This window comes from Sparus aurata, chromosome 9, assembly GCF_900880675.1.
Source record: "Sparus aurata chromosome 9, fSpaAur1.1, whole genome shotgun sequence".
Lineage (NCBI taxonomy): Eukaryota > Metazoa > Chordata > Actinopteri > Spariformes > Sparidae > Sparus > Sparus aurata.
This window is the reverse complement of record NC_044195.1, coordinates 29934587-29951180: the sequence shown is the minus strand read 5'-3', so window position 1 is coordinate 29951180 and position 16594 is coordinate 29934587. Positions and strand designations below refer to the sequence as shown.

At 43.0% G+C, this 16594-nt stretch overlaps 1 protein-coding gene and 1 long non-coding RNA gene across 3 annotated transcripts in view; one reads left to right on the top strand and one right to left on the bottom strand.

The window, feature by feature from the left end:
- LOC115588532 (uncharacterized) overlaps positions 1 to 12241 on the top strand; it is a 75648-nt gene extending 63407 nt beyond the window's left edge. The window contains exon 4 of the long non-coding RNA XR_003985375.1: positions 11708 to 12241. This is a non-coding gene — a long non-coding RNA (uncharacterized LOC115588532). The remainder of the gene's footprint in view (positions 1 to 11707) is intronic.
- col18a1a (collagen type XVIII alpha 1 chain a) overlaps positions 1 to 16594 on the bottom strand; it is an 83918-nt gene that overhangs the window by 1534 nt on the left and 65790 nt on the right. For both annotated transcript variants that reach the window (XM_030429183.1, XM_030429181.1), the window contains 36 exons: positions 16436 to 16514; positions 13364 to 13494; positions 12648 to 12674; positions 11977 to 12183; positions 11848 to 11874; positions 11694 to 11756; positions 11511 to 11588; positions 11354 to 11404; positions 11105 to 11227; positions 10904 to 10966; positions 10500 to 10544; positions 9629 to 9760; positions 9472 to 9543; positions 9157 to 9183; positions 8266 to 8364; positions 8042 to 8077; positions 7817 to 7906; positions 7677 to 7709; positions 6910 to 6945; positions 5527 to 5586; positions 5351 to 5428; positions 5188 to 5223; positions 5052 to 5105; positions 4815 to 4886; positions 4239 to 4313; positions 3949 to 3979; positions 3513 to 3566; positions 3379 to 3413; positions 3148 to 3279; positions 2481 to 2643; positions 2242 to 2306; positions 1925 to 2053; positions 1713 to 1745; positions 1292 to 1612; positions 451 to 648; positions 111 to 226 (listed from right to left, as the gene is read on the bottom strand). In XM_030429183.1, the coding sequence (XP_030285043.1) occupies positions 111 to 226; positions 451 to 648; positions 1292 to 1612; positions 1713 to 1745; positions 1925 to 2053; positions 2242 to 2306; positions 2481 to 2643; positions 3148 to 3279; positions 3379 to 3413; positions 3513 to 3566; positions 3949 to 3979; positions 4239 to 4313; positions 4815 to 4886; positions 5052 to 5105; positions 5188 to 5223; positions 5351 to 5428; positions 5527 to 5586; positions 6910 to 6945; positions 7677 to 7709; positions 7817 to 7906; positions 8042 to 8077; positions 8266 to 8364; positions 9157 to 9183; positions 9472 to 9543; positions 9629 to 9760; positions 10500 to 10544; positions 10904 to 10966; positions 11105 to 11227; positions 11354 to 11404; positions 11511 to 11588; positions 11694 to 11756; positions 11848 to 11874; positions 11977 to 12183; positions 12648 to 12674; positions 13364 to 13494; positions 16436 to 16514 (3071 nt within the window). The remainder of the gene's footprint in view (positions 1 to 110; positions 227 to 450; positions 649 to 1291; positions 1613 to 1712; positions 1746 to 1924; positions 2054 to 2241; positions 2307 to 2480; positions 2644 to 3147; positions 3280 to 3378; positions 3414 to 3512; positions 3567 to 3948; positions 3980 to 4238; positions 4314 to 4814; positions 4887 to 5051; positions 5106 to 5187; positions 5224 to 5350; positions 5429 to 5526; positions 5587 to 6909; positions 6946 to 7676; positions 7710 to 7816; positions 7907 to 8041; positions 8078 to 8265; positions 8365 to 9156; positions 9184 to 9471; positions 9544 to 9628; positions 9761 to 10499; positions 10545 to 10903; positions 10967 to 11104; positions 11228 to 11353; positions 11405 to 11510; positions 11589 to 11693; positions 11757 to 11847; positions 11875 to 11976; positions 12184 to 12647; positions 12675 to 13363; positions 13495 to 16435; positions 16515 to 16594) is intronic.

The following is a 16594-nucleotide window of genomic DNA, read 5'->3' as shown; positions in this document are numbered from 1 at the left end:
TCAGAATATACGTGAAGGCTTACACGAAGAGCTACATGTTAGCCCACAGGCTGCTGCGTTTAATGGGATTATTGAACAATCAGAATGATGCCCTGCTAACAAAGACTCACCATGCGCTGTCCCTGAGTATGTCTCTACCATCGAAGGAGTAGATCGGTACGTTCTCCCTCATTTTGCTCGCGTTGTCACCAAATATAGCCTCCCAGCTGCTGAACAACACTTGGTCCTGCAAGGAAGAGAATATAATGCCTTAAATGTAATTTCTTCTTCACGTTTTTTCTCATTAAGCAGTGAAAACACAGCAGTAAACAACAACCATGACGACAGAATCCAAGTACAGGACATCTGTGCAAAAAATTCCATTAGATCTACGGTTGGACTCAACGGCATTAAACAGAACCGCGTCCTTGCCCGTACGTCCGTCCCACCTCCCCGGCAGCAGTGTCTCACCTTGAGGTTCAGGATGGGTAAGCTGTCCCTGTCCGACCTGCGGACGATGGTGTGGAGGTCTTGAAGCTTGGAGGACAGGAAAGCTCTGAAGGTCCCCTTCAGGCCGATAGCGCGAGCCTGCTGGAAGCACAGGAAGTCTGCCCCGCGGATCCCTCGCATGTTTCCGCTTTGAGGGGCGTTCAAGGCGATGAGGTGCAGCTGAGGAAAGAGACACAGATTCATGTTTAAATATCTGCCTCTTTTACAAGTTGGTGTAGGTTTTTCACATGATTGTTGCTATTAGATAAAATATCGTTGCCTTATGTCTAAATGTATCCCCCTGGGTAGTTCAGATTAGTGTCACTGTCTGGCAGTTTTGTACTCTGTTTAGACAAGGCACTGTAATAATAGAGTGCAAAATAGGCTGAGCCATTATCAATATTAGATGTACTCTGATTAACATATAGGGGTGTAACATTTCTCAAATCGAGACCGGAACTGTAATATCGATGTCCAAGTTGCAGTCCCGTCTTCTGCAACAAAGACGTTCCCCCTCCTCACCACCATCAACACGCTGCGTCACAGCCTCTTCACTTTTAACCTGACTCACACTGACATGTCTGAAAACTCACTGCAGTTTACTGTCAGCCCTCAACCAGACTCACTTTGTTTTTAGTTTTTGTCGGACGTGTTCATACGCTATCGTCCTGCAGCAAACAGCTGACTGCGCTCTGCATGGTGCCCTCAGGTTCTGTTCGTAAATTGCAAATGTTCTTTCATATCCATCTTTTCCACGACTCTCTGTTTAGTTAGTTAATATGTAGACAGGTCTGAATATAAATATAAAATATAAAATACTCACTCCTGATACTGATGTGTCCACATGACCAACGGGATGCACTACAGGGGGGCTGGGCCTCCGCTGAGGGGTCACAGGGTATCTGTTCTCAGTCTGCCGGGTGGCTAATCCTCCATCTGTCTGACCCGTGCGTCTCGGGTCTGGGAATCTGGGGTCGTACTGTGGAGGGTATCTGGGCTCCACAGGTGGCTGAGGTGGAGGCTCGATGGGTCGTATGGAGGAGCCGCCCTGAGAGTAATGTCCGGCTCCGTTGTTCTGAGACTCGTCCCCGGACTGAGGGTACAGGATCACAGGAGGGGGCTGGACCTCTGCCACCTCGTTCTCCTTTAAGGAAATTAACAAGAATAAAACATTAAACAGTCTGTGAATGTCATAAGGCAAAATGTGTTTATTCTATTTTTGATTTATCCTCCGTTGAACTCACCAGATCTCTGAAGAACGGGCTGTACTCTCCGAGCTGAGAGGAGGAAAAAAGCTTTTTAGAAAACACTGACGTCTCAGTTTACATTGGTGACAGCAGCAAGTCCAACTGTACTGAAGCTCTGTGCTACAGTGTGTGGTTTAAATGTTTGTATTGAGCTCTATAATGAAATTCAAAGCGTTCCATTTTCCTAGCAGCAAAGTAAAGTACTGTACCATGACTTGTCGCAGTCCGTCACGAACTCTCAGATAGAGGTCTGCTTTGTCTATGATGTAGATGAGGCTGCCCTCTGCCTGACGTCGGGCCGTAGCAATCATTACGTCATATGACCTCAAAACGCTGACCTGTGCAAAACAAAAACCACAAAGTTTTTAGCTTTTGTAGAACGTAAATGAAATCACTGATACTTGGCTGCTTGTTGCTATTAGTTACATTTGCCTGATGAAGAGGAAATAATTCTAAGTGTCAGTGTCAGCCGAACATTAACATAGTCACAGTTAGAGGATTATTGAAATGCAGTGATGGCACTAACCCCAGAGGAGAGAGCAGGACTTCCAGGTGGACCAGGAGGACCAGGAGGTCCAGGGACACTGACAGCTTCAAATGAAAACAAACGCTGGTTAATGATATGACTTATGAACGACTCTGGTGGTCAACAAGTAAAGTTCATACATTGGCTTGACATCAACTCCAAACTAGTTACAACAAAATGTCCCCTGGAGTTAAATGTAGAGATATTAATAATATTTAATCAAAGAAAAAGCCACTTACGTTGATTGGGCCTGTATGCTCCAGCTCCGGGAAGTGAGGGAGACTGGGGTCCTGGAGGTCCAGGTGGTCCTGGAGGACCTGGACGCCCATCGTAACCAATCCCTGGAGACCCTGGTGGCCCCTGGGGTCCAGGAGGACCCATAACTGGTTCTCCTTTTGGACCCTACGATAAAAGAGGACAATCTTAGTTCGTCTAAATGTTGTGTACACAGACTGTATAAAACATGGCCGTAGCTTCTGAGACATCAACTATAGGTTTTTGAAGAGCCATTGTGAAGCTCAGTCGGTGGCCTCAGGTGTCGACACTTCTGCAGCGCCTGATTCTGCTCAAAATCCAGTTAATTCCAAAATGAGGCAGGCTGAATAAAGCCTGGCTGTGAGCAGCTGGTTTTACAGCTAGCTGTCACTCAAAGCCTGAATGTAATTTAAAGAGTGAGTAATATGAAAATGTATCACCCCTCCGGTTGTCATGAATGGGGAAGTTGGCTATGGAGACCAAAGCTGTTTTTGTACCAGGCTGTAAACATGTTTATTTCTGCTGTAAATGATTTAAAATGGGGCTCGATGGGGATTGACTCGCTTTTGGAGACAACCTCTGTGTTGGCTTCATTTCTCAGCCTTGGTTGATACCAATTAATATATGACGAATGTTTTATTCTGAACTCACCGGTAGGCCAGGTTTGCCAGGAGGCCCTTGTGGACCTTGTACTCCACCAAAACGTGGGTCATAATATCCACCACTGGGCTCTCCCTTTTCTCCCTTCACCCCTGTCTCTCCACGCTCTCCCTTCAGTTCATTCTGTCAGAAAAAGGTCAACATCATGAAGAAAATTCTTCTTACAGTTCATCCAACACACTAATGAAACTGATGGTCCGGTGCAGTGAGAGGATAGTTTACCTTGAATGCATAAATGTCGAAATTAGAGGCTGCTCCTGTAAAAAAAAACAAAGATGTTGTAGTTATTTAGTTCTCTTACTTCAGGAGGAAAACAATCAGTAGCAGTGCAGTAGATATTTCAAACTAGGATTTACCTGGGATTCCTGGAATACCGCGATCACCACGCTCTCCTTTTTCTCCTTTGGTCGCTACAACAGAATATAAGTTTTATCATCGGTGAGTTAAAAACAATATTTCACAGCAGTGTCTGACATTTGCACTGAAAAACTCTTAGCACCCTGTGTCATTGATAGTGATGTCTTCTGTGTTTTATCAAGTCATTCTTCAAATCTAGTAAGACCTGACAGCTTAATCTCCTGACAATAGAGTGTATATCCCCTCAGGCTGAGGCAGCTGGATCAGACGGAAATTAAGATAAAACTGTTGATCTCTGCAGACACTTTAAACCTTTTCTAAATCTCTCTTCCTTGACTGGCACGTTTACTGAACTTCTCCACCGTAATCCCTCACTTTCGTACAGTGTTAACGTACGGTGCTAAAACAAGAAGCGGAGTGCGTTGGAGGTCATACCTGGGTAATTCCTTGAAGAATCGTCGTAGCGCTGTGAGCAGAGAGAACAAAATGCTCAATTAAGCAATTCCAAGCTTGAGCCACAATAAAGGAGAGGTTTTATCTCACGTTTTTTTTGGCTAAATTATCCAGAAAATAACAGAAGAAAAGCACAAGATCACGACTGTTTGACTGTTTGATGACATGAGAGGCGTAAACTTAGTGTTATCTGTTGGTTGTAGCACGAACTCGTACAAACAGATGTCTAAAATCTAGTTTAAGGTGAGAGGTTTGGGCTCTGGTATACTCACATTGAAGCGATCTATGGGAATGGCCGGCCCAGGAGGTCCGGGTGGTCCAGGTGGGCCTGGTTGGCCAGGGACGCCCTGATAAAAACCACAAAGTTAACTTAGACAGTGATTTCATATTCTAGCCAAAAATGACTGATAGCATTGATGTAAACAGTTTTGATTAAGATTAATGAAGCTAAGGAATAGTGTGTCAACATACATGTTAATGTCTTAACAATATTTATCCAAACTTCACATAACCTCATTTACTAGCAGATCCACTGTGTGTGAATAAACCAATAGATTGATGTAGCCGACTGAATTCTATGCTAATTGGACCAATAAATACACAGAGCTCTGTCTTGGGTGATGTTGAAAACAATCCAATGTGTGTTAAAGCTAGGAACATGGTGGATGAGGAGCTTGTGCTTTTTTTAACCTACAGTCAATTTCAAAATTAGGTAGGATGTACGGTAAATAATGTGTAACAGGTGAGGTAAATAAGATGTACCAAAACATATCTAGCTAGTTGCATTTCTAACATCAGTCACTGTTAAACCTCGTATCCAAAGCAGTGGTATAAATAGTAACACTTACCGGGTAGCCGTAGCCAGAACCAACACTCGGCTCTCCTTTCTCACCCTTGTATCCATTTACACCAGGCCGACCCTGAAGGGAGGAAGTCATTGATTGATATTTTCCTGCTCTTTCACAAAAACAATGGTAAAAACTATAGCGATTTACAATAAGTCAGAAAGATGAATGTAAACACAGAAGAGTATTAACTTTTAAGTGAAAATATCTCAACGTATGACCAGAGGAAAGTTTACTTACAGGCCTTCCAGGCATTCCGATTTCACCCTTAAGTCCAGGAGGTCCATACGGGCCCTATAAGAACAAGTCATGATGTTAAATACAATCCTTGGTATGCGAGTGTAGATATCTTAGATGGACATGTTCAAACACTTACGGTGGGTCCAACAGGTCCAGCTGGTCCTCTGTCTCCCTGTAGGCACGATTAAAGAAGACGAGTTTAAATACGAATGTACAAAGAATCAGCACAGAGAATCAACAGAGCAGCAGATTAAAACAGGCAACACATTAGGACGTGAACGCCAGCAGCTGAGACTCACCTTCACACCTGTTAGCCCCTCCAGAGACAGAAGATTTCCATCAGGTCCGACTATTAAGCCCGGCTCACCCTTCTCACCCTGAACAGCAGCAACAACACGACACAGACTCAATTACAGCCTTGTGTCTCAATGAAGACTCAATTAATAGTTGAACATGCAGATAACAAAGTCTTCACCTTCACTCCGTAGCCCACCGGGCCGGGGTCTCCTCTGTCACCCTTTGGTCCAATAGGACCCTGCAGGATAAAGAGAATAAACAGAAAATGGATGAAAGAAGACGAGGTCAGAGTAAGTAGTCATTTGGCAACAGGACAAGCTTTGTTTCCCCGAGATCAATTCAAGTCCATGTGATGAGCCATTCGATTAGTTTTTGTCCGTACAGTGCAGCTTCTGAATCGCTGAGTGGACCACTGTGTGGATAATGAGTGTGTAGGAATTAGCAGATGAACCAGTAATTAAATGAAAAGACCAAAAACCAACAATCCATTGACCCTAGAGACAAGGACTGCTCTGTAGCCAAAGCTCGATATAGATTATTACTCTATACCAACATCACTTCACTCCTGTTTACGGAAGAGGATTAGGGCCACATGTGAATTTTTTTTTTTAGTTCTGACTTTAAAGTCAGAATTCTGAGATTAAAGTCAGAATTCTGACTTTTTTCTCAAAATTCTGAGATTAAAGTCAGAACTAAAAAAAAAATTACATGTGCAAACTTCTGACTTTATTCTCAGAATTCTGAGAAAAAAGTCAGAATTCTGACTTTTTTCTCAGAATTCTGACTTTTTTCTCAGAATTCTGACTTTAAAGTCAGAACTAAAAAAAAAATTCACATGTGGCCCTAATCCTCTTCCGTACCTGTTTGAGTTACAGTACATTTTTTTAAAATGTAGTGACCTGCCGTTTAAGGGAATAACTTGCATCCCCTCAAATAAATGAAATATTCATTACAAAGTGTGAAAGTATCACAGAAAATCTTTTGAGTCATTATCTATTGTAAGTTTAACTCTCAGAAATGTTCCTAAATGGCTTCAAGGGGACGATGTAAGCACGTTTCAATCAGATTTGACTCGACGAGCAACAGAAGCAAACAACCCAACAGCTGTCATTTTTTTATGCCATCATGTAGTGAGCACCTACATTAGGTCTGAAAGATCGTTACAGACCTGGGATATGTGTCTTCGACCGTGGTGTTGCACCCAAAAATTGTGGGGTGTACCAATTTTTTACATAATGTTGCTTTAAAGAATGCAATTTTATGTTTTTGATCCCTTTTTAAAGACAGGATAGAAAAGCTGTCGGGTACAGAGCGACCAACCAACACGTTGTTTGTTTTGATCTTTTCATGGGAAGTGTTGCCAATAATTAAAACACAGAATAAATGCAGACCATCAACAGGCAGGAAACAGGCCTGTATTTTTAATTACCACCTGTTGAGAATCTTACAAGACCGCCACAAAAACAAACACCTCAATAATGAATGTACAGATCAATACACTGCACGGTTATGGTGCTAATGAGGGCAAGCTAAATTATTGATGTAATGCAGAGAGACTTACAGGGAATCCAGCTTGACCAGGTAAACCAGGTCCTCCCTGTGTAAGAAAATATAATGCAAGTTTCACAAAGAGGTTCGTTTGATTGGTGTTCTGTGTTTCGCTAACAGACAAAGCATGCAGACATTTGTTTCTACTGACATGTAACACAAAACAGACTCTGGTCCCGGTTGATCTGAGCTGACTCTAAAATGTAGGTTGTGAAATAAGAGCAGCTTTCACCAAGCGTGAGTAAATAGTATACAGCTGCCCTTTAAATAATATATTCAAATGGAAACAGATGTTTTGTTGTTTAGTGGTTGCATCATATAAAAAAAAAGGTCAGACTGTGATGACAACAATCCCGCGCTCCCATAAAGTTCTTTTGAACAGTGCCTCCATTGTTGCCCGGACACAGAATAGTTAAGTTAATTGAATGTTTCGCCGTGTGGTGCAACTTATTTGTCACGTCTCAGTCGGCAGCCCGCTCCACGGCCACAATTACAAGAGTACAATTAATTTTATATGTGTTGTAAAACGCTCAGTGAAATGTAGAGAGCCCCATGAACTTTATCGCAACACCAACTGCATTTAGATTTAAGTTTGAAGGCGCCATATGTGGTGCCAGTGTGAGCGTCTTAAAAAAGAGGGTAGGAAGAGAAGGAAGCTGTGTGTGAATACAACAACTGTGTGTGCCTGCTGTTGTAGTAATCACTCAATTATCATCCACATTCTTGAAACTTGCACTTGTACCAGAGGTGTTTGTAATTGTGGAAACATGAATTACAAACCTGAGGCCCGGCACCTCCGGCAGCAACGTCCAGCTGTACGACACAAAGAGAAGAATTAAGTGAAGATGTCACAGAATGAATAAAACAGCATCTGAATGTTGCCTCTCTGCACGTCTGCCACTGCGCGTTATGTTACTCACATTGTCAGATGTCCTGTAGATGATTTCTCCAGGTGGTCCAGGCGGGCCGGGCGGACCTGGATGTCCGGTTCCATCGCGACCTGGATTGCCCTAAAAAACCACAAACATATGCAGAAGTGAGAGGGACGCTTGTCTCGATACATTGTTGGATTAGCTTGTAGAGAACTGCTTTGTAGAGAATATAAATGTATAAATGAGATATTTAGGCTTAAAAATGATACTCACCGTCTCTCCTTTGTCACCTTTGTCACCCTTCGGTCCCTGTAGAATTAAAGAGGAATGAGTCAAAAGAGGCTGAAACAAAGGTGATGCTTCATTAAGGTCTGACGACAGGAACAACCTTCTCAGTCATTGAAATAGAAAGACAATAAAAGCACAACTCCTGTTCTACTGTGTAGTTACGTTATGACTTCAAGAGTCTTAGATCTAGAATGAAGTACTTATCCTACCTTGGGTCCAGGGAAGCCGTCCAAACCGGGCTGTCCATCTCTTCCTACAGAACCTTCACTGCCCTTCTGACCCGGCATACCAGGGAACCCAGGTTTACCCTGCAGAGGTGCAATCAACACAAGTTATACACGGGGGAAAATCTGAATTCAGTGAAACACTCAAGAAGAAAGTTAGCTAATACAACACTTCTGCGTTTGCTTGTATCAACACCTTGTAGATCCAAACACAACTCTGCAGCAGCTTCCTGCTTCTCTCTGCTCATATCTGTGTGTGTGTGGTGATGGTGGACTGAACACGAGCTGCTTGTGGCTGTTTCTGCTGAATGTGCAGACGTGTAACACAAGAACTTTGGGATAAACTCTTGCGGTGCTGCAGTGAGTTTGTCTTTCCGCCCCCTATATTGTTATGCGTATAGTGCAATAAGATGTATCAATCTATGCCTCACAAGCTTATTTCTCATTTTTAAGTCCATTTATCTGTTTCATTTTCATTTTTGTTGCGTACAGCTCCGTTTGTGCGCTTGTATTTTCTTCTATTTACATATTTCTTTAGACGGGGCCTGGAACTGATTTCCTCTCATTTTTTCTCGACCCTACTGGCTTTAAAAATAATTGTCAAATGACAGCAGAGAGGAGTAGCAAGAAGAAGCCTACTGCCAATAACAAACCTGAATGTTTAATAAAGGAATCAGGATACATGAGGGAGGCCTAAACAGTCGCTTTTGCCCCAGAGACAGTCCAAGGTAGCTGTACCTCAGGCTTGTTTGTGTATTTCCACTTATTTAAAATACCAATAGTTTGTTTTAAAATTAGGGAAAAAACCCATGACCTGGTGAAAGGAGCAAAGACGATAAGATCACGGCAGATGACTGGAAAAAATGTGTTACTTACTGGAAGTCCAGGCAGGCCAGGAGATCCCTGAAATCAAAGAATATATCGTCCTTATCAGTTATTTGTACGCTCAACTCTGTCTTCCTAATTTATCTGCAATGTCTTACAAAATCTGTCGGAACATAAATATTCAAAGAAATGTGAAATATAGACCCGTAGAAAAAAACATGGCACATTGTTTTTATACAAACGTGTTTTCATGAGATTGTTTCAACAGCATTTACGGATTTTAGCCGAGGAGGAAAAAGAATAAAGGACATACTGTACATCGTCTTACACAGAACCTGGAGTATTTATTCAATACTCAGTACTGACCTGTGTTCCTTCTGGTCCTCTGACGCCGGGAAGTCCGTTGCTGAAGCCTCCGCCCGAGCCCTCCATGTCGTCCTTCAAACACCAACACAGATTTCATGACAAACAGCCAAATTACTGCAATAAAAATTAGCAGTTTATTTTACTGTCGATAACTTACAAATCCAACACGATAACTTGGTCCGGGAGGCCCGGGAGGTCCAGGTTGCCCAACTGGTCCCATGGGTCCAGGCAGACCAGCCAGTCCGGCCTCTCCTGGAGTTCCGGGTACACCAGGTTCTCCTTGAGCTCCCTGCAGGATGGAAGGGTGAGTATAATCAGTGTTGAGAATGAAGAAATACAAACACAAATAAATAAAGTTTTAAAAAAAGATTTCAGTGAGTTCCCTGAAGCCACGGTCGGGTAAATTGTTAAATTGATTTTTAGGGACCTCTCATGCATCCTGCACAGACTACTGTTACCATGTCATCAGCATGCAGGAGAATGAACCTGCACAACACCCGTGCTAATTGTTCTTGGGCCAGAATCAGACGTGTTAAACCAAACAATATCCAGCTCTCAGATTAAACTTTTAAGTCACATATTTGCATATTGTTAGAAGACACAAATCCTCTGTGAAGGCTGACGTGCTGGAGCCCAGTTACCTGCAGATGGGAAGGCTTAGGAAAGAAGGAGGAGGATAAATAGTGAGGCAGCAGATTGGTGAGAAAAGAAAGGTAGGAGCTTGGCTGGAGAAATGAAAGGGGGGGATAAGAGGAGCTTCAGAAATAGTTGGATGAAAGTTGATATACCATTCTAATTAAAGAATGGGCTCCGTTACACAGCTCCGGTATCCCCGAAAGCACGCCACCAAATTAGATTCGAATTTATGTACCTTCTTCTCAGGATTATGACTAATAAATTCACTCTAATACTTGTTACAACAATGAGGGACATTTGCATCTGGTTGTGTTTTGGAGCTTTGGTTCTTATTGAGAAGCTCCTGTTAATTAAAAGCAACAACAACAACAAACAGGGTTGTAAATACACACCTTCTGTCCAATCGCTCCTGGAAGACCAAGCTCGCCTGAATCACCCTGGTGTCGAAAAGAAGAGGACAAAACACGTCAAACAGAACATTGGTGGGCGATTCCCGCGGCAGTGGTTGACCCACGTTCCTAGCGACACGACAGCTATCATGGCGTGCTCCCGACTGGAACAGTACATGTACAATATAGTCTGTACGTATATGAAAAAAAAGCTTGCATGTTGATGATGTACAATTAGCAAATTAACCGTGTAGCTTTAACACTGAGTGGACTGGCTGTGTGTGATGTTAGCTGGTAAAAAACCCCACTGTGACCACAATTGAGAGTTATTGTGGTTTAAGTTGTAGGGATGCTATAAATTAGATTTAATTAGTCAGAAGAAACAATAATTTACACCCAGACATTACCTTTTCTCCCTTGGGACCAGGCGCTCCTGGGAGGCCATCAGTACCCGGAAGACCCGCCAAGCCCTGGAGTCCAAGAGATTCGGTTCAGATAAACAGAAGTTGTTGGTGAGTCGGTGCATCATTTTAATTGCGATTCAGACAGTTTGAGGTTTTAGAGAATTACTTTTAGTAGTCGTGCCATGAGACAGATGTATAACCTACCGGTTGACCGGGCGCTCCATCCTTTCCTGGTGGTCCGAATGCCCCAGAGCTCAATCCTGTGGTTGCTGTCGAGGGACCAGGAGGACCGGGGGGACCAGGAGGACCTTGTGGGCCTGGCAATCCCTGCAAGAACAACAAGAAGAATCATTTTGCATTTAAGTTTGCAGTCCGACAACAACAAAGATGACGTCCTTTACGACACAGTTTGTTAATGTTGAGAGTCAAGTTTAGAATTTCAGTTCTTCTCACCCGAATAGAGTCCAAATCGGGGAACCCGGAGCCCTCCATGTCCACAAAAGTCTGAAACACATTGACATCAGTTGTATGATTCACAAAGACAGGCAGTCGTGTGCCGATAGAGGTTTTTGTAAAATGCAGCATGTGACTGAGGTCAACGTAAACTCACAGATCTGAGTCCTGTTCCTGGGGGTCCTGGAGGTCCTGGAGGTCCCCTTGGGCCAGGTTGACCATCTCCACGGTCTCCCTGTATGCATGAGACTCATTACGACCATCTCTATTTTACACATTCTACTTTTATGTTTTGAGAATTTGTTTTCTGTTATTCTGTCGATGTAACTGAGCTTGCAACCTTGTCTCCTTTAGGTCCGGTGTCACCAGGGGTGCCAGGGAAGCCTGGAGGTCCCTCAGGACCCTGTGAGGAAACAATAATCAACTTTCACAAACCATCATTCCATGGATTTCATTGGTGTTCTGAATATTGTGCAGGGAAAAAAACGACTTACAGTTTTTCCGTCCTCACCGGGATCGCCCTGCGAGAATGAAATAAACACAAGTTGTAAGAAAGAAGTTTTGATACTCAGCAGAAAAAAAACAAAACATGGAAGTGAAGTCGGAAAGTGCAGTCTACTAACTGGCTCTCCATCATTTCCTGGTGGTCCTTTAGGGCCCGGAGAACCTGGTGGTCCAGCTGGTCCCCGGGGTCCGGGGCCTCTGGAGGAAACTGAGCCGTCACTGCCGACTGAAAACTCCGTGGCGGGCCCTGGAGGGCCAGCGGGACCGGGGGGCCCAGCAGGTCCAGGCTCACCCTTCGTTCCTTGGTAGCCAAAGCCTGCACTGCCCTGGAGACAAAGAAGAACTACTGTTCACTGAGGTAAAGATTAAACAAGAGGAATTACACATGTGAGCTTTAATACACACAACACACAACACAGCTGAACTCCCCTATTTTAATGTTCTCATGAAGGATTGTGATGATGAGCTGACAGACACAAGTATCACATCAGGGTTTGTCACAGTTATTAATCAGAGTTTGCATCTTGAAGTGAACTTCATAAAGTTTTGTAGCCTTCTTTAGACGAGGTATGGTCTCGGCCCAGATTGACTTTCCTCGGTCCAGACTTTGAGAAGTCCCGGCTCAGATCTTTGACAGCTGTTACATGAATGTATCAAACCGTTGATGTTGAAGAGGAGCGAGTGACAAAGACCAACAGTCCTTATTCAACATCTCTATCACTTTACTTCCAGGCGACTTGAATCAAAGTGCTGAAAGTCACTCACGAAAATGAGGCGATCTCTAGCTTACCTTTAATCCCTTCTCCCCCGGTTCTCCCTGAAAATTAAAGGAAGAAACAGAGATGAGTCGGTGTCAACATCTGCACTGTGGAGGCTGAAACTCTGCTGAGTTGCAGAGATAAACTCTGTTTAACAAAAAAAAGAGCGAGGTGACAGCCAGTTTTAGAATAACAAACCTCTAAAACTTCTTCACACCTTGCTCGTGTTACATGTTACTCATATTTCCCTTTTTTGTATTAAATCTGCATGTTGACTGTATATTTGGACATGTGTGTTTTATGCGTGTGTTGTTTTTGTAACAACATTCTCACTTCAGAGGATTTTACATTTGCGCTGTGGTGACATTTGGGCTTCCTGAAGACAAAAGATCTACACACACGCGCGTATAACTTATATTTAAATGTACCAAATGTAATAAAAAATACACAATGTCCACACAGTATCATAGAAGTGGCCTCAACATAATGCACATGTTTGCATACAGTTAGGACTCACAGCTCCCTCTAGTGTTGCCGTGGGAGATTTCACCTTGACTGCTTGTCCTCACAACAACTGACTTTGCACCCGTCTGAACCTTAAAGGACAAATCTGCTTAAAAAAAGTTTTCCGGCGTCAGCGGCGCATCCAAACTCTCAAACCGCAGGACGCAGACTAAACAGTGCTGCTCTGATACAAGTTTTCTTTTCGCTAGCAAAGTTGAATATAAAAAAAAAAAAAAGTCCAAACCTTCTCTCCACGGGCTCCACCTCGCGAGCTCGAGCCAAATCCAGATTCTCCCTTCGGCCCGATAGGACCCCGTTCTCCTTTCTCTCCTCTGTCCCCTCGGTCACCCTTTTCTCCTTTCGCCCCGTCTGGCCCTGAAAACAACGACACAGGACGGAGTCATTAATACCCCCCTGAAAAGACCTTTCAGAAATGATTAATGCTTGTATCCCACATCCCAAACAATAAACAGGACCCAAAAGAAGGGGAGAAAAGAGGAAAATGAAAGCGACTCTTTGCTTGATGGAGCGAGAATCCCAGCGTGCACGGCTGTAATTTAAAGGCCGTGTCTGAATACACCTTCCCACACCTGCATGCGCGACCATCCTGAGATTTATGTTCTGCTGTGAGCTGAATTGACCTTAAACTCTTCCCGCTGAATGTGTCACCTTCAGTGGAGCTTGTATGAAATGCAGCCCACTTCTTCATGTCGCCCATCTCCAACAAAGCTGACGCGCACCTCAGAATGATGTCTGGCTATTTCAGTATTTCAGTTAAAGGTTTAGCGATGGGAGACAAGGATCTCATGCATCTAAACATCGTAGCAGACATTACATCACCAGGCTCAGCTCATACGCGACTAGTCCTGCTCGTCCAATTCTTGTTTGTTTTTGCGATCCTTTCTTACATTTTCTCTCTCTCTCTCTCTCTCCATCGGTCTTTGCATGTTTTCTCGGGGAACTACAGCTGAGTTTTCCTTCCTCTTCCTCTTTTATACAAACGTGTCCACCACCCTTCGCAAACTCAAAAGCATAAAACACAAAGATTCATGCTTTTCTTGCACTTGTGCCCGTTTGAAATCCATGTGAGGTCCTGCGTTAGGAGTACACATGAGGCAGGCAGAACATCAGACCAGAGAATATAAAAGGAAATTATAAAAACACAGGCGATTTGGATGCTTGTCTCTGTGTTTTTTTTAAAACCCCTCGACCCACCTGGTGACCCGGGAGGTCCGGGCCTGGACTCCGCAGAGACTGAAATGTGCTCGGAGTCGCTGGCTGAACACAACCAAAAGACAGTGATACGTTTAGTCTCCAGGTTTACACTGTTTCAAGTCAGTTTCATGGATCGCTGTGGAACAAAGTCCCTCTTAACATCAGAGCAGCTGAAGTCGGTGCTTCAGTTTAGAAAGCTGTGCAGACGAGCGTTTGGAAAATATTTTGTAACGTCTATTGAAATGATTTGATGTTCATCTGTTTTATCCTTCTTGTTTTTTTCCCTCAAATTCCCTTTTTTAATTGAATTGTTATTTTTTTCTCCATGATTCGCTATTTTGCACCTGCTGTTGTGTGGCATTGTATTTTGTGAAGCACCACGTAACTCTAGTTTTGAAAGGCACCATGGAAAAACAGTTTGTTATCATTAGTTGTGGTCGTCGTCCATTCAGTCATGATACGTTTTATCTCGTTTGAGTCTGGTCTTGCTATTTTTTTACATTTTCTTTATCTTGCAAATCTATGGGTTAAATCTTAAACTCTAAAACTGCAAATACAGCATTAACATTGTACAATTTTAAAGAAATAATCCATCCATTTTCACAGTCTTAGGGAGTGTTTAATTTATTTCAAAAAAGTAGTATAAAGCCTTTTGTGGCTCCAGAGGAAGCTGCATGTCATCTGATAAATTGCCTCCAGTGATGTCGCTCAGTGGCCAGATTGCATCGTGGGTAATGTAGGCACCAGATTTTGTAAAGCAGTCCACTGGTCTAAATGCAAATGATCAAAATTGAAACAGCAGAACCAGAGATTTACTTTTGTTTTATTCCACACTCTCCTTTTCCTTCTTCCAAAATCTGGTGCCTACATTTCCCACAATGCAATTTAGCCACTGCGTGACATTCCAGGAGGCAGATCAGATTACAGGCAGCCATAAAATGCTAGTTTTTCAGATATGCAGTTGTACTCTACACATTTTTATGTGTAAAATTGGTGGAGTTAACCTTTAAAAAACAGTACAGTAGGTGTGTATTTTTTCCAGTTTAATATCAATTTTCACAGTGAAAGTCAGAGTCTTTAAAGATACAGTACAACAATGTTTTTTGTCTCTTGCTTTCTCTCTTTAACGAACTGACATTAACACCCGATCATGACCACTGAGTTCTGTTAAATGCTCTTTCATAGGCTTTTATCTTCATATTTAACATTAATATCGACACATTATTTAAGTCTGGTTCACCTTAAATGTAATACTGTTCCACAACTTATGTTTATACATGCTATGCTGCAGACGAAAGCTTTGTCACAGTAGGTCAAACTGAGACTGTTATTTATGATATGTGTCATTCCTGCCACGACCACCAGATGGCACCAGAGGTATTTATAAATCTTACACCATGTGGCTTTAAGGAGGATTTGATGACACGGGGCAGTTTGTCTCATCCTTCACTAGAATAACTTTTGAAAATGCAGCAAGTATTCTTAATACATTTAACCCTGGATGGTAGAGGTGTAAACTTTTAAAACATGACCATCCTTTTTCCAATTGAACCTGAAGAAGTGAACAGTATGCATTGACACCTGCACTGACACTCGAGTGCTTCTCACAGCTTCCAACCTGTAGTTTGCATTAATCCTTACGTCCGCTAGATGGAGACAAGTGTCAGAGAATCTGTTTGTACGAGGCTCCGACTAGATCAGACAAGCACGTTCGTGGAACATGAACCCTGCGACTCTGAGTGTGCTGTCAGAAACATTTCCCTCCGTTACCCCACAGGTGAGCTGAGTCACGTGTCTGCTTCATGGGGAAGTACAGCATCTATTTTCCATCTTAGTCAGTTAAAACATCTAAATTTATGAAGGGAAATGTGCAAAAACCAGCGAGGGGGCAGATCCATCTGTGAGAACACTCTGAAGAGGGCTGATAAAAAGTATGTTAAACTGTTCTTCTGTCCAGATCATAAATACAGAAACACACAGAAAAACATTCCATCCGAAGTCAGTGCTGATGTTTCTACAGGCAGGTGTCGCACTAAAGGACTGAGTGTGAAACAATGAAAAGAAATTCAGCCACCTGTAGATTGTATCCAGATGAACTCACCTGTCTCTCTTGCGACCGACACTTCCTCTTTCTTGGTCACCGGTGGCTGCTGAATGGGTCGGGAAGGTGGAGGAGTCGTCTGCAGCAAAAACAATCGGGAGAATGGGGAGAAAACATATTTTTTTAAAAAGAGTAGCCGACGATATTTACAGGAAGCTG